Source organism: Eutrema salsugineum, unplaced genomic scaffold (assembly GCF_000478725.1).
Source record: "Eutrema salsugineum unplaced genomic scaffold, Eutsalg1_0 scaffold_2, whole genome shotgun sequence".
Taxonomy (NCBI): Eukaryota; Viridiplantae; Streptophyta; class Magnoliopsida; order Brassicales; family Brassicaceae; genus Eutrema; species Eutrema salsugineum.
In genome coordinates, this window is record NW_006256829.1 from 10,458,801 (window position 1) to 10,485,648 (window position 26,848).

The window sequence follows — 26,848 nt, forward strand, 5'->3', positions numbered from 1 at the left end:
AAGTAACCTAATTAAACAAAATAAACAGCAAATAATTGAGCCTTTATAACTTTCTTAATCTGTGTACAAATATTCAGAAAATCAACTATAATGAAACAGAGGGAGTAGTAGATTCTAAACAAAGTTCCCGTTATTCATATTACTTTAGCTTAAACATACAAAGTTGTATATATTGTATTAATAAGGAGTACAATAGCAAAATTCAATGATATTTAAAAAATCAGAAAACAAAAATTAAAATTTTGAATGGAGATATTGTTGTGTGAAATTATATGATTAGACAATTAGTGAAGATGTGCAAAAATCACAAAACATTCTGTCTGAAAACCGAGAGAGCTTTTGACTGTTGAGAGTTACTCATGATAAGAGCTGTCAAATACGACCATCCACATTTTTACCTTTTTTTTTTGTTGGCAACATGTGTGTACGCATTTTCAATAAAAAATTTTGATAAAAAATGAAATATAATATTTTTTCCCCTTGGGAATTGAGATGATTATGTATTCTCCCGTTTCTCAGTTGAAATCTCTTTCTTTTTCTTTTTTTTTTAATTTTTATCTCTTTGTTTATTTTTTTTTCTTTTATTGGGCCATATTCAAGTCTTATTTGTCTCATATTCAGATCTACTTTAACGATGTGGGTCAAATACAATAAGACCTGAATAGCCCAATATCTTTTTTGTTGTTGCTTAATGAATATCACATTTCTTTCCTTATCTCTTGGATAGTAGAGATACCATTAAAGTTGAGAAACAGGTTCATATGTCCGACAGTGCGAATCTCCTAACAATGTGTGTAGCTGTCAAATCAAATTTCCCCAAATTTAAAAATAGTACGTGGATGATTTTTATCCGATTATTTTAAAGACATATAATAACCAAAATAAAGTCAAAATTGATTGGAAAGAAAGAAAGAAGAAGAAGAAGATCTAGAGAGATGGAAGAGGAACTCAAGAACTTGATCAAGGTTTGGGTTTCTGCAATCATCTCCGTATCTTATTGTTACTACTTATCAACCAGAATCAAAGCTGGTGTATTTCGATTACTCTCTGTTCTCCCGGTTGTTGCTCTGTTTCTTCTTCTTCCTCTGTTTTTCTCCTCCCTTCACTTATCTGGAGCCGCAGCGTTTTTCTTCACATGGCTCGCCAATTTCAAACTCATCCTCTTCTCCTTTGATAAAGGTCCTCTTTTCCCACTTCCCCAAAACCTCTCCCGATTCATCTACTTCACTTGCTTCCCCATCAAGCCTCAACAAAACCCTAAATCTCAAAATCAGATCCCCAAATGGGTTTTCGCCATTAAAGTCGCCGTCTTTGGTGTGTTGCTACATATCTACGATTACAAACAACACTTGTCTCCGACTGTGCTATTGGTTCTTTACTCTCTGCATATATACTTAGAACTCGAGATTCTCTTAATGCTCGTCAAAGTTTTGGTCTTTATCTCTCTTGGGTGCGATCTTGAGCCACAATCCAATGAGCCATACTTAGCCACTTCTCTACAAGATTTCTGGGGTCGTCGGTGGAACCTCATGGTCCCGGCGATCCTCCGGCCAGCCGTTTACGAGCCGGTGCAGCGAATCGCAAAACGGAAATTGAGCTCTGATCAGGCTAGGTTACTGGCGGTTTTGGCCACGTTTTTCGTCTCCGGTGCAGTTCACGAGCTGATATTCTTTTATGGTACACGTGAGATGCCTACGGGAGAGGTCACTTTGTTCTTTGTGATACATGGAGTTTGCACGGCGGCGGAAGTAGCGGTGAAGAAGCTGACTTTTGTGCGGCGGTGGAAGATGAGTCCGTTGGTTTCTCGACCGATCACGGTAGGGTTTGTGGTTTTGACGAGTGGTTGGTTGTTTTTCCCTCCTCTTGTAAGGAATGGCTTGTTCGAGAGAATCACTAACGAAGCCTTGTTGTCCATTGATTTTGTCAAGCTCAAGTTTTTTACTTTTTGGTGATTTAATATATCGCAGAACCATGAATCATGGATTTATCAATTCATGTTACTTTGTGGTTATGTGATTCATAGGTTGAGTAGATCATCTACTGTAGATGTCAAATCTTGGAAACGTCTATCATCTAGTCGATGAAATGATCAATTTTCAAGAAACCTCGATTATTAAAACTTATGTTTAAGAAGACTCTTTCTTGTCTCTTTGAATTTTGTTTTTGGTCTTCCCTTTTTTTTAATTTAATATATCTCGTTTAAGATGGAGTGGGTGCTGAAGAATTATTGCCTCCTAAACTAATTTAAAACTGATTAGATGTTACTTTTTTAAGTCTCTACAGTCAGCATGATATTTATTATTAGATTTTTTTCCCACTATGTTCTACATTGTTTCTTAAATCCCTCTACAAGTTGGATCAAGTTAGACCCCTTTTGATTGCACAGAGATATAATAAGTCATTTCATAAACATAGGGAATATCAATTCCAAACACATGGATTTATGTTTTCTAAACTCTACAGCTGGATTTATTTTTGATTTTTCAGATAAAACTAAAGAGAGGTTCTGTATAGTGTTAGAAATCAAACATGAAACTTGAGATTTCAAATCCTAATCCAAAAAAAAAAAAGATTTGAAAAAACTAAATACCAAATCCGAAAATAGTTGACACGAACAAACAAAAAACAAAATCTGAAAATAGTTTCTTAATTTTGAAAAGAGTATAGAAAAAAAAATTATTTAGAGAAAGAAAATTGGTTCTTCCAACAATGTGTCCAATCAAATTGTCAATTTTCTAGATAATTCATCCAATTATTGTATGTACAGTACAGTCAAAACCTCGGTAGTTGGAAAAGAAAAAGAAGATCGAAAGAGATGGAGGAAGAGCTCAAGAACTTCATCAAGGTTTGGGTTTCAGCAATAATCTCCGTATCTTATTGTTACTACTTATCAACCAGAATCAAAGTTGGAGTCTTTCGATTACTCTCAGTTCTTCCTGTTTGTGCTCTGTTTCTTGTTCTTCCTCTGTTTTTCTCCTCTGTTCACTTCACTGGTTTCACTGCTTTTTCTCTCACATGGCTGGCCAATTTCAAGCTCATCCTCTTCTCCTTCGACAAAGGTCCTCTTTTCCCAGCTCCCCCTAATATATCTCACTTCATCTGCTTCGCTTGCTTCCCCATCAAGCGTCAACAAAACCCTAAATCCCAAAACCAATTGCCCAAATGGGTATTTCCCATTAAAGTTGCGATCTTTGGTGTGTTGTTGCATACTTATGATTACAAACACTATCTGTCTCCGACTGTGCTATTATTTCTTCATTGTCTTCATGTATACTTGGAGTTTGAGATTCTCTTAGCTCCCATTAAACTTCTGCTCAGTATCGCTCTTGGCTGCGACCTTGAGCCGCAGTTCAATGAACCATACTTAGCCACCTCTCTTCAAGACTTCTGGGGTCACCGGTGGAACCTCATGGTCCCGGCGATCCTCCGTCCGGCCATATACCTACCGGTACGACGAATCACCGAGCGGAAAGTGAACTCCGATCAAGCTTTGTTCTTGGGAGTTCTCGCCACTTTTCTTGTCTCCGGCGCAGTTCACGAGTTGATTTTCTTCTATTTTACCCGTGAGTCACCTACAGGAGAAGTCACTTGGTTCTTTGTATTACATGGAGCTTGCACTGCCGTGGAAGTAGCTGCGAAAAGGACGAGCTTTGTGCGGCGGTGGAAGATGAATCTGATGGTTTCACGACTGCTGACGTTGGTGTTTGTGGTTGTGACCGGTGGTTGGTTGTTTTTCCCTCAGCTCACAAGGAGTGGTATGATCGAGAGACTCTCTAACGAAGCCCTTTTTTCCATTGATTTCTCCAGGCACAAGTGTTTTCTTACATTTGGATGAAAAAAATTCGCTAAAACTGTTGATTTATGTTTATTGTAGCTAAAGAATCAAATCATGTAACTTTTGCTGAATCTCCGAAGTAAACTAAAGAGAGATTATGTGTCTAATGGTATCACCCACTCGATTAGTCAATGATTGATAATAGAATAGATTATTTTGCAAATTAATTATAGATTTTTTATAAAAAAAATTTATGTTACCACTTAACACTGATTTGAAAACCAACTATGCACATTTTCATAACTTTGAATTTTATATTTTTTTTTAATGAGATTCAAACACCCAGAGTTCACAAAAATACAAACAGCAAATTCTAACCATAATTAATAAAGGCATATATACAAATCAATGATATGTTCTATATGACTAGATCACAGTAGAAAACCTAATAATCTTATAATCGAGAAAAATCTTGCATCCATCGCGGAGTTCTTTAGAGTATACCTGCTTCTTCTTTTACGCACTAGATTTATTAGGCCATCATTATCGCGGTATCCAACCCGGTCTTTTAAGAATATTTACGATTAAATATAATCAAATGAAAAAAATTTCTTCAGAAACGTTTCTTATTTGAGAACTTAAAAAAACGTTTCTTCTTGTCACTTGTCAATACTTGATTGGGTTGAGAAATTGAGAAGAAATTTTTTTCAAGCTTCGACGATCAAATTCATTTTCTTGTTCTCGCTTTCTCCTGAATCAATCTCTTCTTCTCTGTATCATCTCTGGTCGTGTAATCAAAGAGTATGGTTGTGATAGGTAATAAACTTCTTTCGCCTTCTGGCTCCGTCGTCAAAATCACTTTCCTTAAACTGAAAGAGAGTATCCCCGACGAGGCAAAATCGGAGATTCTGGATTTGATCAAAGGGCTTGACGAAAAATTTCCAGGGATTGGTCAGATCACTGTTGGGAAAAACTTCTCGCCGGCCCAAGCAAAAGGTTTCTCGATTGCGTTGATTGCGTTTTTCAAGGATCTAGCTGAATTGGAATCTGTGGATTCTCATACGAAGTTGGTGAATTCGTAGAAAGAAAAGGTTCGTGATTGTCTCGATTCCACCATTGCTGTTGAGTTCTTGGTGCCTTCTGGCTAGGTTTCTGGATTGTTGATTGTAGAAGACGAAGCAAATATGTCTAAGGTCTCAGTTTTTACAATCTCTTGTGTTACTTTGAAGATTTTAGAAATGAATCGTCTTTGTTTATGAGAAGGGTTTTGCTTTTGCTATGTATCTGCTGCATTTCTGGTATACAAGAATAATCTTTAAGAGTTCAAGGAGATGGGCTGAGATTTAGTGTTTGAGCTTTCAGTCTGTCGTGGAGAAAAATATGTCGTGGAGAAAAGGAATCCATTTGGGTTTCTGCCAATACAGAGCAAAAATCATTAGGTTTCTTATTTAAGTTTTTAAACACAAAATAATATTAAATAATGCTTTAAGAGACCCATATGGGTATTACCGATAATGATACTCTTAGGTCGGTATATTTTTTTAACAAACCGGCTATTCAATAGTACCAGGACTAAAAATCGCTAGACTTTCCTCATAAGAAAACAAAACCTTTTCAATTGAGAAGATATCTAGTAAATTTTGGGAGTATGTTCTAATCGAAGATAGCTTCATCATGTCTTCATAACCGCAAAAGATTATACGAGCGGAAACATGTGACTAAAATAGGGAATGGCTTACGTGTGTGCATGAAGATGCGATTATAAAACTTAGTGCTGTGACCGTATTAGTAAGAGCGAGACTAACATTTGAACGAAAACAAAATCTGGCAATTAATGGCAATGGATTTGCGCTATAATAATATTGCCGTCCAATCCATTTTTTGTTGTTTTAGATTAAAAAATTATGTGAAGTTTCTGTTAAAAGATTTAAATTTTAAATTTGTGAGAAGTTATATATATATATATATATATATATTTGTCGCTAAATTTTGAACATCTATATCCTTTTACAAAAAAAAAAAAAAATAATAAACAACTCCAAATGTTTTGCATGAGAGACAGGCTATAGTCTAGACTAAGAAAAAGAAAAAATCCTTGGCGTCAATATAATGTGCCCTCAAATTAATCTATCGCTAAACTAAAATTTTATTTTTCCTTTTCAAATTGTTGTTGAACAAATAATACAATTCAAACCCGCCAACCCATCGGCCCAATACCTTGATGGACCTCTTAAATTTTGTACTTTGTAGTGCGTACAATTTTGATTCTAACTAGGGCTTAATCGTATCAAAGTGTGATGTTACACGAAACCTAAATCCATCTTCACTAGACCCCAATTCTCCGACTCTCGTCCTATGGGAGATATTTCTCACTATTTTTTTTTGTGGGTAAAATGTAAAGATATTTCTCACTATTTGTTGGTTCAAGATTTTCCAACCATTAATTACTCACACTCAATTGCTCTCAACAACTAGCCCATGTACTCGATATCAATGGTCTTCTTTGAATTTAATACTAATAATACAACCCACTCTACGTAGTCGATGCTACTGCCTCCATAAAACATTTAACCATAGTACCATACCATTAAAAGACAACAAATCAATACCAAACAAACAGCCAAGTTAAAACCTCGTTGATTACCAAAAACTCACCAGCACAAAGAAAGATCTGAGAGATGGAGGAAGAACTCAAGAGCTTGATCAAAGTATGGTTTTGTGCAATAATCTCCATATCTTATTGTTACTACTTACCACCCAGAATCAAATCTGGTGTTCCTCGATTACTCTCTGTTTTCCCCGTTCTTGCTCTGTTTCTTGTTCTTCCTCTGCTTTTCTCCTCTGTGCATTTATCTTTAATCACAGCCTTTTTCCTCGCATGGCTTGCTAATTTCAAACTTATACTTTTCTCCTTCGATAAAGGTCCTCTAACCCCACTTCCCACAAATCTCTCCCGATTCTTCTGCTTCACTTGCTTCCCAATCAAAGCCCAACAAAACCCTAAATCTCATAGTCATTTGCCAAAATTATCTTTCGCCATCAAAGTTGTCATCTTTGGTGTGCTACTACATCTATATGGCTACAGACGAAACCTTTCTCCGACTCTGCTATTGGCTCTGTACTTTGCGCATCTATACTTGGAGATTGAGATCATTTTAACGTTCGTCAAAGTTGTGGTTTTTATCTTTCTTGGCTGCGACCTCGAACCACAGTCCAATAAACCATACTTAGCCACATCTCTACAAGATTTCTGGGGTCGCCGTTGGAATCTCATGGTTCCAGCGATTCTTCGGCCAGCAGTTTACGCCCCGATGCGGCGAGTCTCTGAACGCAGAATGAGCTCCGGCTGGGCTCTGTTTCCGGGGATTTTAGCAGCGTTCGTTGTCTCCGGTTTGGTTCACGAGCTGCTCTTCTTCTATTTAACTCGTGAGACGCCAACAGGGGAAGTTACTCTGTTTTTCGTGGTACAAGGCGTTTGCACTGCCGCGGAATTGGCGGTGAAGAAGAAGACGACGGTGATGAAGCGGTGGCAGTTGAGTCCGGCGGTGTCTCGGCTGCTCACGGTGGGGTTTGTGTTTGTGACCGGTGGTTGGTTGTTTACACCTCAGCTTATAAGGAGCGGTGTGATTGAGAGATACACCAATGAAGCTTTATTGTTCGTTAATTTCGTTGAGCAGAAGTTATCTACTGTTTTGTTGGGATATTTATGACGAGTGTTAAATTAAGCACAAATTAAGTATTGTAAGAACTAAGAAGAGTGTTTGAATCCGGATCTTGCAATTCGGTTTTTAAGTCCATTTTAGACAAAGAGTAACCAGCGTAAAATTGTTTTTTGCTATTGATTGGTTAGGTAGATTTTCAGTGCTCGATTATCAGTTCTATTGTTTTGTAGAATTTCCGGATAAAGTGATGAATCTCTTCTTCTTCTTCTTTTTTTCTTCTTTTTGATTACTGAACTGAGGAATCTTAAGATTACTAGTTTTATTAGAATTCAGAAGAGTCAGATATTTTTATTCTTGTTGTGCAACCTTAACCAATATTTAAATTGAGACCTCATTTTTTGTTAGAGTTTTTGTTGGTTCAGAATTTGTTGCTACTATTTATAGCCTTTTCCAATCACCTATTTTATTCTTTGTTTTTCTTAATAAACCGTGGAAGTTTTAGACCTTTGATCCATAATTTCTTCCTCAGTATGGAGTCAGTCATTAGTAATATAATGTTCAAGTCATAAATCACTTCTCTCAATTGAAGTTGAACTAGTGATATTGAATACTCACTTCCAAAATCAGTAGAGCACTACCCACTAAATCACCATGATTTTATATTGTAGTGTTTTGTTAAATAAATTGGCTAAAAATCCAACATTTAACCTTTTTTTTCTTAAGGGTTACATGTAATACTTAAAAAATCTATGCATTTTTAGTTTAGATGTAATTTAATTTATAGAAAAAAGTTGAGTGGTATAAAGATCATATTATTTTGAGAATTCAATGTTTTAACCTACTTCAGAGTCTAAACACTTTTCATCGATTTTCAATCAAAGTGTTTCTTTTTCTCACTTTGTAGAACCTACTTTAGAGTCGTAACCCTCTTCATCGATATTTATTAAAAGTGTGTGTCTTTCGTTTTACTCATATCTTCTAAACAACATTAGATTATAGACAGTGAACTAGTACTAGTGGCGCGTCTAAAAGACTAAAACCACATGGACAGAAATTTTACGTTCTTTTTTTTTATTGAATGTAAAATCAAATTCAACCAAAAAACTGTTTTTACATCTAGGTGAGTCTTATTTTGACCTGTTAGATACAACTACTTTTCTTTAAACAAAGATAAAAAAAACTGCTAAATGACTGTATATATATTGTGTCCTCAAGAGTCAAGACTATACACACTGAACCTGAACCATTGTGTAGAATGATATATCGTTCGATAAGAAGAAGACAACAATGCCACACTTAAAGCAATCAACCTAACAATGTTTTTTTTAAACTGAAATATTGAATCACAAAAAAAGATTCTGCAGAGCCAATAACTACTCAACAACTGCCAATTACTATTTCCTTTAATGTGTAACAACTAACAAACCACACTGTACCCTTTTATAACATTGTACCTATTGATTGCTCACCCTTTTTATAACATTGTACTTATTGATTGCTCCTCCTATGTGGACATTTCATTTTTCTATTGGAAATATCATTTAACCATTAACCATGGAGGAAGAACTCAAGATCTTCATAGTTGTATGGTTTACTGCAATCATCTCAGTAACATATTGTTACTACTTACCACTAAAAATCAAAACCCGTCTTCTTCGATTAGTCTCAGTTCTTCCCGTTTGTGCATTGTTTCTTGTTCTTCCCATGTTTTTATCCAATGCTCATTTTTCTTTCACCATAGCGTTTTTCCTCTCCGGTCTTGCAACTGCAAAACTAATCCTCTTTGCGTTAGAAAAAGGTCCTCTTTTTCCAGTCCCTCCTAATCTCCTCCATTTTATCTGCTTTGCTTGCTTCCCCATCAAGCTTCAGAGAAACCCTAACCCTGATGAAAATCATAACCATTTCCCCAAATGGGTTTTCCCCGTTAAAGTTTTCATCTTTTGTATTTTGTTACTACAAGTGTATGATTACAAACAATATCTACCTCCGAATTTCATGTTGGGTCTCTATTCTCTACATATATACTTAGAGCTTGAGATTTCCTTAACACTAATCAAATTTCTCGTCACCATCACTCTAGGATGCGACCTAGAACCACATTTCAATGAACCATACTTAGCCACCTCTCTACATGAATTCTGGAGTCACCGTTGGAACCTCATGGTCTCGGAGATTCTCCGGCTTTCAGTGTACCTCCCTATTCGGAAGTGGCGAGTCAAGAGCTCTGAGTGGGATCGGCTCTTAGGGATTTTCGCCACGTTCCTTGTCTCAGGTGTGGCTCACGAGATTCTCTACTTCTATTTGATGCGTGAGAAGCCTACATGGGAGGTGAGCTGGTTCTTTGTGTTACATGGAATTTGCACGGCAGCTGAAGTGGCGGTGAAGAGGAAGACGAAGTTGGTGCAGCGGTGGCCGTTGAATCCGGCTTTGTCGAGGCTGCTCACGGTGGGGTTTGTGTTTGTGACTGGTGTTTGGCTATTTTCCCCTCAGCTTATTAGGAACGGCTTCATGGAGAGATTTACTAATGAAGAATTGCTTTTTATTGATTTCTTTAAACGCAAGTTATTTATTCTCTTAGGGTTGTTTACGAGTCTTAAATAGGTTGCAATCTGGCCGGTGGAAATGGAATCAACACTATAATACTAATCCTTTTATGGGGTTAATCATGATTAGACAAGAGTGCTCCGTAAGAAGTCCTAGATAAGTAGATAGTGCTGTACCTTTCTTTAAGAAGTTTGAATAAATATTAATAATAAAATAATATATATATATATATATATATTTGTTATGGATTAAAAGAGAGCTTACAAGAGTTTCATTTAAACTTTTTTGAAATATATTGTCTTACTTGTTAACCCCCTTGCAAATAAGTGGATTAAATGGCAGTAACTTACGATTTGTGTTTTACTTGGGATTTAAGAATGAGTCGATATAATATTATGTTATATCGTAGATCCCACTGATTCCATTAATATTAGTATTTTACGTACGAAAGAGATACATCGGATCCAGCCTCAGAAAAAAACAACGTAGAAGCAATCTTGGTACACACACATGACACATGGTCTGACTTTCTATATTGGGTTATATAGCTTTTAATTCATTCTAATATCTTACCTATTATACAAGCAACAACCAACATAAAAAGAACGACACGATGGTACAAGAAAATCTACAAAGACCCTATTGGAATAATTTCCATATCTCATCAAATCCTATGATTAGGGAATGTTGGGATATGTCAAGAATATATTTCCATATCCAAAACAGGGATCTGATCTATATAATACACATAATATCGATTTTCACAAGTTTTGGCAAGTAGATGCGCTCACTTGTATTATAAACTTGTACATTATAATTTTCTAGAGAAATTTACAGAAATCTTCTCAAATCTCTTGTTTTCTTTTTGAAAATTTTCAGTCTTTGGAAAAAAAAAAACAAGAATTGAGTAACTAAAATGTCTCAAATGGAGAAGAACATGATAACGGAGGAAAGAGGATGGAGAAGCAAGCCGTCGTTTATGACGTGGACAGCGCGCGACGTCGTCTACGTGGCGAGACACCATTGGTTACCGTGTTTGCTCGCGGTCGGGTTTTTGTTCGTCGTGTGCGTTGAATCCACGATCCAGATGGTTCCCGCGAGCTCTCCGCCGTTCGATCTTGGTTTTGTGGCCACCCGCTCTGTTCATCGCGTCTTGGCTTCTTCACCGGATCTGAACACCGTTTTGGCCGCTCTAAACTCGGTATGTCGTAAGAATTAATTCGAGCGATTTTGATAGATGACACATATTGTGTCTGGATGTGCAATTAAAAAAGTAATAATGATGCTGTGATTTGTTGCCATAAATAGTGTTATTTTCTTATTAACTCTAATGGAAAGTGTTGTTATTCACTACATGTAGACGTTTAATTATCAACTGAACGTCTTTTTAAGAAAAAAAAACAATTCTAGATCTGAAATCTTTAACACTTATCTCCATCCTTGATACATTAGAGGTCCACCTAAAAAAAATTATATGGCACATAAAATCACAATTTCTGTTTGTTATATAAACGTCTAGTTTATTATCAAATAATTTACTAAATTAAAAACTTAAACCATTAACCTCCGTTATAAAAATTAGATAATATGTTTGATATTTATTGCCTCATCTTGTATTTTTGTTTTCTTCTTTTTCATTCAATCCTAATAATTCAATATTCAACCAAATATTCTGAACGATTTGAGTTTTGATAAGGCTTTACATAATTTTGGATGCATTTAAATTCATTTGAAGTGTCACTTAAAAAATTCATTCGACAGTTTGAATTTTTTGATTTGATAGATTTAATTGGTTGGGGGACATGCAGGTGTTAGGAGTGATGCAAATAACGTACATTATTGCATGGGCATGGCTAATGGAAGGAAGACCACGAGCCACCATCACGGCTTTATTCCTCTTCACTTGTCGCGGCGTTCTCGGTTACTCTACTCAGCTCCCTCTTTCACAGGTTCTGATCTTCATTAAATTACTATGTGTCTCGTCTTGTTATACTATTTAGAGTATAAATATTTTAATTACATGCCAAAACAATTGATTGAGTTTGAGGTAGATTAGCTCCTTAATTTATTGAGATAATCTAACCCTGCAAATTATTTGACTCTTTTTTTTGTTTTGTTTTAAAGGAGTATCTAGGATCAGCAATTGATTTCCCGATAGGAAACATCTCATTCTTCTTCTTCTTCTCCGGTCACGTCGCGGGCACGACCATTGCATCTTTGGACATGAGGAGAATGCAGAGGTTGAGACTTGCGATGGTTTTTGACATCCTCAATGTCTTACAATCGATCAGGCTGCTCGGGACGAGAGGACACTACACGATCGATCTAGCCGTTGGAGTTGGCGCTGCGATTTTCTTTGACTCATTGGCCGGCAAGTACGAAGCGACGATTATGAGAAAGAGACAAGTATAGGCATCGCTTTGATCTTGATTTCCAAATTAAAGATCTGTAAAATGTATAAATTTTCTTTTCTTTTAAACTTACTGTTTATTTAGTTGTTGTTGACTTAAGTCTACTGTGGTTCGGCAACTGATCATTTCCGTGCCAATGGTTTGGACTTCTTCGTCCCTAATTGTTCATGGTGATCAGATTTGTACGTATATGTTGCTTATTTCTCATTTGACTCCACAGTTATGTGATATGGGTTTGGTTAACCTCGGGACATCTACTTATCCTCGGGATAAGTCAGGTCAGGTGGTAGAGCGGACCCGGATAATAAGATAACGTAAATACTGAAGTAACAAAGTAACAAAGGTTAACCAAACCCATATCACATAACTGTGGACTCAAATGTTAACAAAGTTTTTTTTATTTGTTTATGAAATAAGAGTAACTTGTTTTGCAAGGAAGAAAAGTTGACAAGACTTTTTCAAACTATAGTAAAAACTCTATAAATTAATAATATTAAGACTTTGATATTTTATTAATTTATGAAATTATTAATTTATAGGAGTGTTATTGGAGAGTTGATTTATAAAGATTTTTAGAGTTTAAGATTCTATAGTTATTGGTTTGTGGATTTTTACATTATTCATCTGTTATTCATTTAGAGATTATAAAAATCAGTTGTTATTGATATGATGATTTTTATAATCTGATCAAAATCCATTCTTATTCAAAAAGTCTACATTTTAATGATTCTATGATTCTGTTATAATCTAATGTTATTGGCATAATGATTCTTTGTAATTTAATTCATAAATCATGATTCTCAAAATACTACCTATATCCCTTAGATTCTCAAAATCTGTTAAAAAATTCTTAATAGATTGTTTAAATCCATAAAACTCTCTCTAAATTTTACAAATCCAACAAAACTCTTAAAAATTTGACAAATCTCATGATTTTTAAAATCAACTAAAATCTTCATAAATCCAACTCCCAATAACCCCCCCTTAAAAATTTTTAAAAAATATATTTTTTTTTTCTTAATTTTAAAAGAGATTTTATAGATTATAGATTTTAAAACATTCTTTTTAAAATTAAAGATGAGTTCAAATAGTTTTCATTTAAAATACTAAAAAAGCTTTACTAAACTCACATTTTAGTAAATTATCTTACTTATATGTTTATATTAAATTTTATTTATGGTAATTATTAATTTATGATATTAATGGAACCATATATTTACATAGAAGTTTTGTTAAAATTATTATCTTATTATCTTATCAAATTATATCATAATCGGTCCAACTCGGAATCATGAAAAATTATTAATTTATAGAGTTTATTAATTTATCAAGTATTAATTTATAGAGTTTCTACTGTACATAAATTCCATTAAAAACATAAAGTCGAAGCAGCCTTCTTTCGTCGTCTGAATCTTCTTCTGATCCATCGTGTCGTTGTACCAGCACATCCCCTGGTTTTCTATTTGGTTAAATGTTTAAATGATTCCGGTTAATCTTCAAGACAGACAAATCTTAGAGAACAAGAGATATAAGAGGATTAGTGTTGCGCTCTCCTATATATACGAATTATCGCACTCATAGTACCCAGTTTTAGAGTAACTTAATTGCAGGGTTTTCTTGATCAAGATTCAAGAAGCATCTGAACAGTCTCTTGACGAGGACGTAATCTAATTAAGGGTTTCTTGATCAGGACGTGATCGATTGTTTTGTTGATGAGAAATCAATATATATTAAACCATGAATACTTCAAATCAGGCTACCGAGAGTTTCAGACAAGAAATATATCCAGCGTCGTGACTCGTGATCTAGACGGTACATTCAATTTCCGCAACCCATATCTCTCCCATTATCCACCTCAAGTTTATTTTGCTCTTTTTACAAACCAATCTTTTCATCTCTTGCTCTATATTTTTTATTTTAACCTCTCAACCTTTCTTTCCTCTTTCTTCTCTTCCTCTCCCTTACCCTCAAACTCGCTTTTTTTTTAACTATTCATTTTCTTATGAACAATCTATAGAAATAACAATCTCTAGCTACTTTCTCAAGGAGGCTTAGGTGGTTGCGGCTCTCCACACTAGGATTAGCTAGAAAGTCTTATCTAAAGCTCCACTCCTCTATCTTTAGCTCGTACTTGAATGTATCATGTATGTTTGCTCTCACTTGTTAGCTACTTTCTCAAACTTTGTCAAACAGTTGTATTATTTTTATGCATTTTAATTTGAAAGTTTTTTCAGTTGAAAAAAAAAATCTATAAAATTAAAAATACATCATAAAAATAAATATTTGACATATTTATTTAGAAATGCATTTTTAAATTTGTTTTTTTCTGGATCATACATGAATGGTTTTAATTTTTGAAATGATAATATTTATTTCAAGTATATATAGTGCTAATATAATTAATTAGCTATATAAGAACAAGATCTGAAATTGAAAACTACTATAATAAAAGTTTATATTACTATAGACACATGTGATAGTCTCACCAGCAATTTTGATACATGTCTTCTTTGGCCGTTGCCATTTTGTTTTATTTTTGGGTTTAAAAAAGCATCTTTTATTTTTCCAAAACAGTTGATGGACTCGTATAGTGGGCCTTTATTCACCTAACCCAAGTAAAGATTCCGATGAAAATAATCTCTACTCCTATGACACGACGTCACATAAGTAGAAAGTCAAGGGGTCAAGACTCGCTGGTCCATACGGAGTGTTTCCTTAACTTAGCCTCTAAAACATAAAAAGAGGAAAAAACGGACAGAAATCAAGGCAGGTAAGAAATCCGTGAGAAGTGTCCTGAGATTCAATTCAGCTTCATCGCCGATTTCATCGTGGCCGAAGGTAGTTTCATCAATTTGATAACCTACCTCCAGATTTTTTTTGGATTTGAGCTCAATTTCATAAATTCTTTTTTGATTTCAAAGTTAGGGTTCCTCGTTCCAATTTGGGAATTCGAGTTTTCAATTGTCCAAATGAGCTTCAATTATATATCATTCTTTCCTCGAATCCAATATATTTTCATGTCAAACTCAAAAAATTATACCTGATCCGATATTTTTTAATTATATGTCATGGGCTTGAATTGAGATGTTGAAGTTCTCTTTTTGTTTGATCAGACCATTGAAATGGTGTTGATGCATGCCAAGATAAAGCTTTTGTTTCAAAGCGAATCTAAACAGCTTCAAAAATAAAATTTTAAGTCTGCATTCTATCCGTTTGGTTTCAATTCTATAAAATTTGATTATCTTATCCTTTTTTCATTTTTTGATCAGCAGTTGATTGTGAAAAACTTGCCTTTTTTGGGTATGGCCACTGAGGCGTTTGTGAAACCTGTGGTACCAAATGGTCATGACGGGTACGAGGATGATGACGAAGACGAAATGCCTTTGGTTTTCAAGAGAAACACTAACACATCATCTACACCAAACCGTTCAAAGCCTATGAATGCTCAGAAAAACTCAGCTTTTGGCTCCACCAAGTCACCACCACCATTGAGGTCTCCTTTAGCAAGCCCGAATAGATCAGCTTCGTCCGCCAGAAGCTCAATGATGAGACCGTCGTTACCTTCATCTTCATCTGTTCAGCGTTCGACTTTAAAGTCTCCATTGCGGGATGATAGATCAGTTGTTGCTAAGGAGAGGAACGGTTTGGGAAAAGCTCCATCTGTGTCCAAAAGTGATGATGAAGATTCAGAGGATGATAAGCCCTTGAGTGCCAGGCTTAAAGCGGATTCTAATCAGCTTTCCAAACGACCTAGCTCTTCTGGGCGTGGTAGTTCGCAGTTACCTGTACAGAAGAGCAGCATGAGGCCTCATGGAGTGAGTGATAACACTAAAAAGAAAGATTTGGATGAGAAAGTTCCCATGTCCTCAACGGTTCAGACAAAGACCAGTGTGGGTACATCAAGTAGCAAGCCTGTTAAAAATAATGAGCAAAAGAGACCTTTGGTTAACAATGTCACTCGGAATGGTTTAAAACCTAAGATTGAAGGGTATAGTTCTCTAGCACCTGCTAAGAGACCTCTTGAGAAGGGAAGTTGTTCGAACCAATCTTCTGTTAAGAGGCTTAAGGTGTCAGAGCCGGCTAGACCGGTGAAAATTGAGCAAGGTTCACAGAATGCAGCTACGCCAGATAGCAAAGGAAAGAATCTGGCGGTTAACCAAGTAACTGTTAAAGAAGATGACTCAGATTGTGATGATCATGTTCCTATTGCCTCGAGGATGAAGCCAGATTCCTCAAATAATAAATCTTCATCTGTGAAGCCAAATGCTAGTAGAATGATAGCTTCTTCATCCAGAACGATAGCCAAGAAGCCCAACAAATGGGTGAATGATTCTAAGTATTCGAAGTCTTCAAAATCATTACCTTCTGGAGATGGGCAAAAGAAATGGAAAACACTAGAGCACAATGGTGTTATTTTTCCACCTCCATATAATTGTCACGGGGTTAAGATATTGTATCAGGGAAAGCCAGTTGATTTAACTCCTGAACAAGAAGAGGTCCTTTCTCTGTCTTTTTTTTTCCTTTGTCTCTATCCCATGATAGATTTGTTTTTGTGCTTACTTTTTTTTTTGCAGTCGTTGACTGCCATTGTGTTTTTCGTGGTTTCTCATAATATCTTCATTTCTGTGTGCAGGTTGCCACTATGTTTGCAGTGATGAGAGAAACAGAATATTACAGCAAACCAATGTTCAGAGATAATTTCTGGAATGATTGGCGGAAACTACTTGGAAGGAACCATGTGATTAAAAATTTAGATGATTGTGATTTCAGTCCCATATATGAATGGTATATGCAGGAGAAGGAGAGAAAAAAACAAATGAATGCAGAAGTAAAGAATCACTTTCTGATAAGATTAGAGTTCATTAGTATGCTATCCCGATGAAGCTGTTGTTGATAATATTATAATGCTAATGATGTGCAGGAGAAAAGGCTTTTGAAGGAGGAGAAATTAAAGCTGGAAGAGAAATACATGTGGGCTGTTCTTGATGGCGTCAGGGAGAGGGTAATTTTTTTTTTTTGATAGGAATCTATGTCCAGCTTCTAGTAATTTTCTGACCATAATTTGCAATAATTGCAGGTTGGAAATTTCAGGGTTGAACCCCCTGGGTTGTTTCGAGGCAGAGGAGAACATCCTAAGGTATGTTTTACTGCATTTGTTTTTATATTATCCTTGAACTATTTTCTAGTCCGCATCACATTTAGAGTAGTTTTCTGCCTTGTTCTTTCAACTTCCATAGTTATTCTCATTTTAGTAATTATCTATTCTGCATTATTACTTTCCAGATGGGAAAACTGAAAAAGCGGATTCGTCCTTGTGATATTACAATCAATATCGGTAAAGAGGCGCCTGTTCCAGAATGCCCTATCCCTGGTGAAAGGTCTTTTTTTACAATGTGTTTCCCTTTGAAAAAGACATGTGCTTTTTTTTTCCTATGACCTCATTTTCAGAGTGCTGTTTTTTCAGATGGAAAGAAGTTAAGCATGACAATACTGTCACCTGGCTTGCTTTCTGGAATGATCCTATCAATCCAAAAGAGTTCAAGTATGTATTCTTGGCAGCTAGTAGTGCGTTAAAGGGACTAAGCGACAAGGAGAAGTATGAGAAAGCGAGGAAGCTTAAGGTAATGAGCTTTTGATTTCCCTAAAGCTTTTTTTTTTGCGTAAACCATCATGCTTTCCCTTTTCTAATCAGCAACCTATCATTTGTTTGTAGGACCATATAGGGCATATTAGAGCAGCATACACCAAAGACTTTAGTAACAAGGATGTAACAAAGCGACAAATAGCGGTTGCTACATATCTTATCGATAAGCTAGCCCTGAGGGCTGGAAATGAGAAGGTAATTTAACAAAAAATATTCTTCAATGAAAGATATCCCTTTTTTATCCAGTTTATCATTTTTTTTGCCTTATAAGGGATCCTTATTCCATAAAACATGTTTGCTATTCATAGTACAATTCCAAGCAATTTTTTCACTTTTCCTTTCTTGGTCTTCATATTTTTCTTTTCTATAGGACGATGATGAGGCAGATACGGTTGGTTGTTGTACATTGAAAGTTGGAAACGTGGATTGCATTCCTCCAAATAAGTTAAAGGTATATACTTGATCTCAACTTGAACAAAATTGACCGCAGAATGTATCTGCAAGAGTTCTAGAAGGCCTGGCTTATTGATTTCTTTGTTCAATAAGGCTTTGTGGTTGCATAATATAGTTACTCATGGTATCCGCTTTGGCAATTTCAGTTTGACTTCCTTGGTAAAGACTCTATTCAGTATGTAAACACAGTTGAGGTTGAGCCCCCTGTTTATAAGGCAATTGGGCAGTTCCAAGCGGGTTAGTTGAAGATTTATCGGTTCTCTAACTTGACCTTTGGAAAACTAGATTAAATGACTTTAGGATTTTTGTCTTCTATCCAGGAAAATCGAAAACCGATGATCTCTTTGATGAGCTAGATACTTCAAAACTCAATGCTCATCTTAAGGAACTTATGCCTGGTCTCACAGCCAAAGTCTTTCGTACATATAATGCATCCATCACATTGGATCAAATGGTATGTCGTCAATCTTTTTGCACCTTTAAAAAAAAAATTGTATATGCTTGGCCTATCCTAGTAGTACTTATTTTATGTATGGGTTTGAAACCTAGTGATACAAGATAATTACATAAATTATCAATTATCACATCCTCATGATATAGATCATCTTTCCATTCTCTGGACTTTTTTTGTTTTCTTTTCCTTAAACCGTTTTCGATTGGATGTTGTGACAGTTGAGTAAAGAAACCAGAGATGGAGAGGTTCCTGAAAAAGTGGTGGTGTATCAGCAAGCAAACAAGGAGGTAATGGCGATTTAATCTCTCTGTTTTTTATCATAGAAAAATTAAATTGTTATATTCTGAATCGTTTGCTTATATCATTAGGTCGCCATCATTTGTAACCATCAACGTACTGTCTCAAAATCTCACGGAGCACAAGTCGAGAAGCTGGCTGTGAAAATAGAAGAACTAAGGGTAGACAAACATAAGCTTTTCCAACAGCTTTAATCAAAACAGTTTCCAACTTTCTGAGTCTCATCATCTTTGTATTTCTATGCAGGAGCAAATAAAAGAGCTGGATATCGATCTCGACAGGGCTATGAAAGGAAGAACGCCATTAATGGGCTCTGATGGGAAGAGAAAGAGAAACTTGACACCGGAAGCGTAAAATTCAATCTTTCTTTTCACGCAAAAAAACTGTCACTTATATCGCGTAAACATTAATAAAATTATCTGTGAACAGGTTAAAGAAGAAGATAATGCAAACTAATAGTAAGATCGAGAAGATGGAAAGAGATATGCAAACGAAGGAGGATATGAAAACCGTCGCATTGGGCACGTCTAAGATCAATTACATGGATCCTAGGATCAGTGTTGCATGGTGCAAACGACACGATGTTCCCATTGAGAAGGTATATAAAAAGCTTCAACAAGGTCATAGGTTTGCAACACTTGAAATTTACTCTTGTCTTTTTTTTTTTTTTTTTTTTCTATTGCAGATATTTAACAAGTCTCTTCTGGCTAAGTTTGCTTGGGCAATGGACGTTGATCCTGAGTTCAGATTCTGATTAAGCGTTCTTTGTGGCCAATTTTACCTAACCATTCACTATACATATACAGAGATATAGAGAGAGTCAGAGAGTTAAAAAAAAAAGAGTAGAAGAAAGAAACCAAGACCTGTAAAAGAGGTTTCTTCTCTCTTAATAGTAAACCAACGACTAATCTGTGGGATGTTTTATAGAAATACAGTTACCATTTTTTACTCAATAATAAGTCAGGTTTACAATATATATTTATACAGAACAAGGTAACATGTTTATTGGTTACATAGCCTAAATTGTAAGTTACAATTTTACCTTCGAATGGTTAGATAACATATTGTGTTATCCAATAGCATTTTTTTATATCTAATACTGTGTTATTTTGTAATACTCTGTTTAATTTATATATATTTATTTAGTTGATATGTGTGGTAGTAATTTACAATATTTTATAGGGTAACATATTGTTTAATAAAATAGTAATTTAGGAGTGACTGAGTGAGTAAAATACCGTGTAAGAAAAATGATTTACCCTTTTTTTTGGTTTTACAACCAAAATTGTTTACTTAAATATGATTATAAGTAAGTAACTACAGTAGAACTTCGATAAATTAATACTCGATAAATTAATAATCACTATAAATTAATAAATTTTGCTGGTTTCAAATCGGGCCAATGTAAAAATCTATTAAATTCGATAAGATAATAAGATCATAATTTTTTTGAAACTCCTATATAAATATATGGTCCCAACAAAAACATAAATTAATAATTATATAAATTTATGTAAATATATGTAAATATAATATTTTAAAATATAAATAATGTCTTTGTTTTGACTTAAGGTTGAAATCTCATTGGATCTTATCTCTCTAATTATTATATAAGTAGTTTTTTTGGTGTTTTACTATATACATTCAAAATTTATGATGATTTTTGATATGATAATTGATTTTCTTACATGTAAAAGTTTTTGTATGTATTGTAATGTTATCTTCAATTTTATCATCAATAGTACGGATAGTAATTATAATTTTTTTTATAAAGTTTAAACTTATGAACATGTATATTTTTACATGGACAATCCAATATGATATTACAAATTATTTTATTGTAATAGTTATGATTGTTAATTATAATTTATATTACAAAATTTGTTAAAATTTTAAAATATAACACTATTCCAAAAATGTTTTTAAAAATTATAAACGGAAAACAAATTTTCTCTATAAATTAATAATTATTAATTTATAGATAAATTAATATCATGATAAATTAATAAAATATCATGGTTCCGACATTTTTAATTTATAGAGGTTTTACTGTATGTAAGACTGTAAGAGTAGACCGTATTAAAAAAAATGGATTTTGGCAATAAAAAGTTTATGGCGGTAAAGAGTGAAAATATGAAAAGAAGACTCTCTGGCGGTATACTTCAAATCCGGTACAGTGAAGCGGTAAAATAAATGATTTGGCGCGACTGGATACGACGTCGTTGAATAAACAAAACCCTCAAGCGGTAGAACTCTCTATCCTGTGGAGAGTCTCCTAATGCCTTAGTCTCTTCGGCGTCTGGAACCTGAGAACAATCTACCAGAGCAGAAGAGAGGACAAAGAAACGGAGGAGATAGTTTTCTCTCGACAATTTCTTCAATCTCTGGAAGAAGGTAGCATTTTGAATCCAACATTTACCCTCCGAAATTTGATTCGATTCAGCTCGATTTTCACCATTACCCAGTCATAGCACAAATTAGGGTTTCCCTTACGAAATTGGGGATTTGCTATTGCGGTCTTCTAGTTTGTGTTGTTATCCAATCATGTGTTCATCTAGTTTACGATGTAGTCAGTTTTTAGCCCAAAATGTGTTTACGTAGAGAAACATGCGCGTTAAATTCTTTGCAATGCATGAATGTAGATATATGTAAAAAAATTGTTTCTTGGGTTTAAGGATTCCCTCTTCATGAACCCCAGTGCACATTCTCTGTAGTGAAGTCATTATGATGCTCGTAGTCCTAATGGTGATTTGTGTGCTTTTCATTGGGAAGCTTTGACATTTCTTTGTGGTTTTGCCTCTTGGTCAGGCGTTGGTTTGTGTCCTTGTCAACGTTGTTCCATTGGGTATGGCCACCGAAACTGTTTCAAACCCTGAGGTGGAGAACGGGTACGAAGAAGACGATGATGACAACAAGCCTATAGTATTCAAGAGGAGAAGTAGTGTTGCTTCTAATTCGAATCAATCAAAATCCACTCCTCAGAGAAGCAATGCAGTTCCTTCCACCAAGGGATCACCTTTGAGATCCCCTGTGACAAGCCCCAATGGAACCACTCCGTCGAATAGAAGTCCTACAATGAAATCATCAATGCCATCATCTTCTTCTAAGGCTTCACCAGCAAAGTCACCATTGCGGAACGATACGCCCTCTGCTGTTAAGGATAGGAGCCAGTCACATAAAGATCAGTCTGAGTGTAAAAGAGAGCGTGAGGATTCTGAGGATAATACACCTTTAAGTTTCATACTATCTGGGAATTCTAGTCGGCAAAATAAAGGGTCAACCTCTTCGCGGCAGCCAGAAAAAAAGAATAGTGGTGATCGACCTCTTGATGGAGAAAATAGGGTCATAAAAGATGAGTCAGATGATGAAACTCCAATCTCGTCAATTATGCAAAAGAAGGTTGGCAGTGGGATGTCAGGTAGCAAACAGGTCTCCAACGATGAAAAGAAACCTTTGGCTAAAAAGTTGCATCAGAATGGTTCCGTAGTTAAGAATGAAGTGCCGAATTGTAAGGTATCAGGTAAGAGACCTCTGGAGAAGAATAGCACAGCAGATGAAGCTTCCTCGAAGAAGCTCAAGGTCTCAGCTTCAACTTCTTCAGTGAAAGTGAAACAAGATTCTGTTAAAACAGAGAGTTCAGGTGATAAGGGAAGGGTTTTGGTTTCACCTAAATCAACGAAAGCTAAACAGTTATCTACCAGAGAAGATGGTACTGATGATGATGATGATGATGATGATGATGATGATGTTCCATTATCCAAGAGACGTAAATCAGTGTCCTCCAACAGTAAATTTTCATCTGAAAAGCCTAAAGCAGTAAAAGTAAATTCTACTTCATCAGCTGCAAAGCCGAAAGTAAGAAAAGTAGTTTCTCCTCCGTCCAGGACAATAAACAAAACTTCCAACAAAGCAATGAAGGGTTCAAAATACTCAACATCTTCGAAATCTTTACCTTCCTCTAGCGATGGGCAAAAGAAATGGACTACCTTGGTGCACAACGGTGTAATCTTTCCACCTTCGTACAAGCCTCACGGCATTAAGATTTTGTACAAGGGGAAGCCAGTTGACCTAACAACTGAACAAGAAGAGGTTATCCTCTCCTTCCATACCCTAATCTTTCTGATTATATACCTGTTTCTTAAGTAATTTTTCATCCATATCAATGTCTGGTGTGCTTTTCTTATGTCATTTCAATAAGGCATTGTCATCCATGCTGATGATATATTGGTGATATACAGGTTGCGACAATGTTTGCAGTGATGAAAGAGACAGACTACTATAATAAACCTCAATTTCGGGAGAATTTTTGGAATGATTGGCGAGCACTGCTTGGGAAGAAACATGTGATACAGAAGTTGGATGATTGTGACTTTTCTCCCATATACGAGTGGCACTTGCAAGAGAAAGAGAAGAAGAAACAAATGAGCTCAGAGGTAATTTAATTTTTTGACTTGGTCGTCCTTCGTTCTCTCAGAAATAGCTCCATCTTTAGTCCCCATTCGTCTTGCATTTAGGTTTTATTTGCTTACAAGGATACTGATCTTAGTTCATGTTATCTTATTGTTAAGATGAATAATGTATCTCTTTCGGATTTTTTGTGTAATGACTGAACATATTGTTGTCACAGACCTGGGTTTCTTATCGTTAAAAGACGGTATATTAAAATTTAGTTGATATGGTACAGGAGAAAAAAGCTTTGAAAGAGGAGAAACTGAAGCTAGAGGAGAAATATATGTGGGCTGTTGTTGACGGTGTCAAAGAGAGGGTAAGTTTCCTCATAGTGCTGTCGCTGTTCCCAAAACAGAGTTCCTCACTCAAACTCCTGTTGGTAATTTCAAAGAGAGGGTAACAAATTTGTCATGCTTTTGTCTTGCAGGTTGGGAATTTCAGAGTTGAACCGCCTGGGCTTTTCAGAGGCCGTGGAGAACATCCCAAGGTTATTCCTTTCTCTTAGAGACTTCTTTGTGTAAACAAGATACCTTGACGTTGTGGGTTTGGGTGGCTTGTTTTCTCTTTCAAAACCCGTCTATTGTCTGTTTTTTCAGATGGGAAAATTAAAGAAGCGTATCCGTCCATGTGAGATCACCATAAATATCGGAAAAGATGCTCCTATTCCAGAATGTCCGATCCCTGGTGAAAGGTCTTATTTTTTCCTTGGTTTTTCTCGAAAATAGAAAAGCATTGTATAATGATCTTACTAAGCCATGTGAGATGTGAGTTTGCAGATGGAAAGAAGTAAAGCATGATAACACAGTCACCTGGCTAGCTTTCTGGACTGATCCTATTAACCAGCGAGAATTCAAGTATGTATTTTTGGCAGCTAGCAGTGCTTTGAAAGGGCAGAGCGACAAGGAGAAGTATGAGAAAGCCAGGAATCTTACGGTAGTTAGATTTCATTTTTGATGAGACTTATGTTTACTCTATCATTGTTTCTCCTTTTAATTAACAGATTTTCTTTTGACTGCAGAACCACATTGAGAGTATAAGAGCAACTTACACCAAGAATTTTACGGCTAAGGATGTTGCAAAGAGGCAAATTGCCGTGGCTACCTATCTCATTGATAAATTGGCGCTTAGGGCTGGAAATGAGAAGGTAAAATTTGAACTAGGATTTTGCAAACTAGAAAAAGAGATAAAACAAATAATTTCTGGCAAGTGATTAACGCGTAAGCAGAAAATTTTCTGAACAAATCTCATATTTCTTTCTTGATTTGTAGGATGATGATGAGGCTGACACTGTTGGCTGCTGTACATTAAAAGTTGGAAATGTGGTGTGTAAGCCTCCAAATAAAATAGAGGTATGAATTTGGTAATAACTTGTTTGTTTAATCCTAGGCAGAAGACTTAGTATCATCTCACACATTTCCCCCTTTTTTCATATGTATCCAGTTTGACTTTCTCGGTAAAGATTCAATCCGGTATGTGAACACCGTCGAGGTTGAGCCTCCTGTTTACAAGGCTATTGGACAGTTTCAGGCTGGTGAGATATGGAGTTGACATAGTATTTCACATCGTTTTTATTTTGTGACTAAACCAAAATTGGCTTTTTTTTGCCCCATCCAGGAAAATCCAAAGCGGATGATCTTTTTGATGAGCTAGACACAAATAAACTGAATGCTCATCTTAAGGAGCTTGTACCTGGTCTCACAGCTAAAGTATTCCGTACGTATAATGCTTCCTTCACTTTAGATAGCCAGGTATGTTCAAAATTTTGGATCTTCTGGGTGTTTGGTTTTACATTGGAATCTATGTTGCTATAACATTTAGACATAGGTTCCCCTTTTGCTAGTATTCATATATCGTCTTCTTTTACATATTTCACAACTATGTTCCGTTTTGATGTGACAGTTGTGGAAAAAAACCAGAGATGGCGATGTTAATCAGAAAGTACAAGTTTATCAGCAAGCAAACAAGGAGGTAAAAGATTGTTTATACTCCTGGCGATTTCTAGTTCTTGTGCATACCCCATGTGATGGATTCATGAAATACTGGTTCACACTCTTTCAGGTTGCCATAATCTGTAATCATCAGCGTGCTGTTTCAAAGTCACACGATGCACAAATCGAGAAATTGGATGCGAAAGTAAAAGAACTCAGGGTAATAAAAAAAATCTCCTGTAAGCTTTTGATAACTTTTGGAAGTTCTCTGCTGATCTTCTCGATTCATTATATGCCTTGTGTTTTCTTTTTGAATTCTGCAGACTGGCCTTAAAGATCTCGAAACTAATCTTGAGCGGGCTAAAAAGGGAAAACCACCATTGGAAGGTTCCGATGGAAAGAAGACTAGAAACTTAGATTCAGCCGCGTAAACATAACTTTCCCTCTTACGTTGGAAATACTTCTGTCGATATCTATCTCGTCTTTGACATTAACGCCTTGTCCTGTAAATGTTTTCTTGCAGGTGGGAGAAGAAGATTGCTCAACAGAAGGTTAAGATCGAGAGGATGGAACGAGACATGCATACAAAAGAGGACTTGAAAACCGTGGCGCTGGGCACCTCTAAGATCAATTACCTGGATCCTAGGATCACCGTTGCATGGTGCAAACGTCATGAAGTACCAATCGAAAAGGTAAAAGCTGTTTTAGTTCTGGTTAAATTTTTTGGTACAAATGAAACAAGTTTTTACAAAACTCAAAATCTGTTTCTTTCTTCTAGATTTTCACAAAGACTCTTTTGGCGAAATTCGCGTGGGCAATGGATGCAGAACCTGACTTCAGATTCTAGTGTATCCCGGATAGGTATAGAGAACCTTTCTCAGATTGAGCAAGTATGGTGGTTCTGAAGCCATTGGAAAGCAAAGGAGCTGAATTAGATAAGAGCAAAGAGAAAACCGGCCTTTCTATTCATCTCACTTCTTTGTTGTAGAATTTTTACCTCAGTGGAAAAAAAATTCAAACTGTTGTTTCTTTTAGTTATGTAACTCTTTGGTATTTTACCATGGATTTGAATGTTATTTTTACTCTTTACATCATTAAAGAAATAGAAAATCGGAAAAAAAAATATAGAACCTTCGTTTTTGCACAACTAGTATGACTTGTGAGATGAGAACTAGCCTGTCCAAATTGTAGAATTTTATCTTACATTAAACATGTAGAGATAAAATTAGAA

At 35.6% G+C, this 26,848-nt stretch overlaps 7 protein-coding genes across 8 annotated transcripts; all 7 read left to right on the forward strand.

Annotated features, from left to right (window-relative positions):
- The first annotated feature begins 708 nt into the window (after positions 1–708).
- LOC18017176 (probable long-chain-alcohol O-fatty-acyltransferase 4) lies at positions 709–2,141 on the forward strand. Its single transcript, XM_006401399.2, has one exon. It carries the CDS (start codon positions 936–938, stop codon positions 1,950–1,952), a length of 1,017 nt encoding a protein of 338 aa, XP_006401462.1. The 5' UTR covers positions 709–935; the 3' UTR covers positions 1,953–2,141.
- Positions 2,142–2,815: 674 nt separating this feature from the next.
- LOC18017653 (probable long-chain-alcohol O-fatty-acyltransferase 4) lies at positions 2,816–3,896 on the forward strand. The gene has a single exon (XM_006401400.2). It carries the CDS (start codon positions 2,816–2,818, stop codon positions 3,833–3,835), a length of 1,020 nt encoding a protein of 339 aa, XP_006401463.2. The 3' UTR covers positions 3,836–3,896.
- Positions 3,897–6,453: 2,557 nt separating this feature from the next.
- LOC18017655 (probable long-chain-alcohol O-fatty-acyltransferase 5) lies at positions 6,454–7,485 on the forward strand. Its single transcript, XM_006401402.2, has one exon. It carries the CDS (start codon positions 6,454–6,456, stop codon positions 7,483–7,485), a length of 1,032 nt encoding a protein of 343 aa, XP_006401465.2.
- A 1,506-nt stretch (positions 7,486–8,991) lies between these two features.
- LOC18017656 (probable long-chain-alcohol O-fatty-acyltransferase 6) lies at positions 8,992–10,038 on the forward strand. Its single transcript, XM_006401403.2, has one exon. The coding sequence runs from the start codon at positions 8,992–8,994 to the stop codon at positions 10,036–10,038; it is 1,047 nt and encodes a 348-aa protein (XP_006401466.1).
- An 859-nt stretch (positions 10,039–10,897) lies between these two features.
- LOC18017657 (phosphatidylcholine:diacylglycerol cholinephosphotransferase 1) lies at positions 10,898–12,393 on the forward strand. Its single transcript, XM_006401404.2, has 3 exons — positions 10,898–11,182; positions 11,790–11,930; positions 12,106–12,393. The coding sequence occupies exons 1-3, from the start codon at positions 10,898–10,900 to the stop codon at positions 12,391–12,393; spliced, it is 714 nt and encodes a 237-aa protein (XP_006401467.2).
- A 2,712-nt stretch (positions 12,394–15,105) lies between these two features.
- LOC18017658 (DNA topoisomerase 1 beta) lies at positions 15,106–20,214 on the forward strand. Of its 2 annotated transcripts, none has more exons than XM_006401406.2 (16): positions 15,106–15,230; positions 15,665–16,888; positions 17,026–17,220; positions 17,314–17,394; positions 17,470–17,529; positions 17,676–17,770; positions 17,857–18,013; positions 18,106–18,231; positions 18,407–18,487; positions 18,636–18,726; positions 18,810–18,943; positions 19,162–19,230; positions 19,312–19,401; positions 19,487–19,590; positions 19,670–19,838; positions 19,926–20,214. In XM_006401406.2, exons 2-16 carry the CDS (start codon positions 15,695–15,697, stop codon positions 19,992–19,994), a joined length of 2,715 nt encoding a protein of 904 aa, XP_006401469.1. In that variant the 5' UTR covers positions 15,106–15,230; positions 15,665–15,694; the 3' UTR covers positions 19,995–20,214. The 2 variants fall into 2 exon arrangements, with proteins under 2 accessions (XP_006401469.1, XP_006401468.1); XM_006401405.2 differs by having other exon boundaries at positions 15,158–15,230; positions 15,662–16,888.
- Positions 20,215–21,498: 1,284 nt separating this feature from the next.
- LOC18017659 (DNA topoisomerase 1 alpha) lies at positions 21,499–26,743 on the forward strand. The gene is made up of 16 exons (XM_006401407.2): positions 21,499–21,634; positions 22,049–23,329; positions 23,479–23,673; positions 23,925–24,005; positions 24,117–24,176; positions 24,286–24,380; positions 24,466–24,622; positions 24,708–24,833; positions 24,958–25,038; positions 25,130–25,220; positions 25,304–25,437; positions 25,589–25,657; positions 25,748–25,837; positions 25,941–26,044; positions 26,141–26,309; positions 26,396–26,743. The coding sequence occupies exons 2-16, from the start codon at positions 22,088–22,090 to the stop codon at positions 26,462–26,464; spliced, it is 2,763 nt and encodes a 920-aa protein (XP_006401470.1). The 5' UTR covers positions 21,499–21,634; positions 22,049–22,087; the 3' UTR covers positions 26,465–26,743.
- Positions 26,744–26,848: the final 105 nt, after the last annotated feature.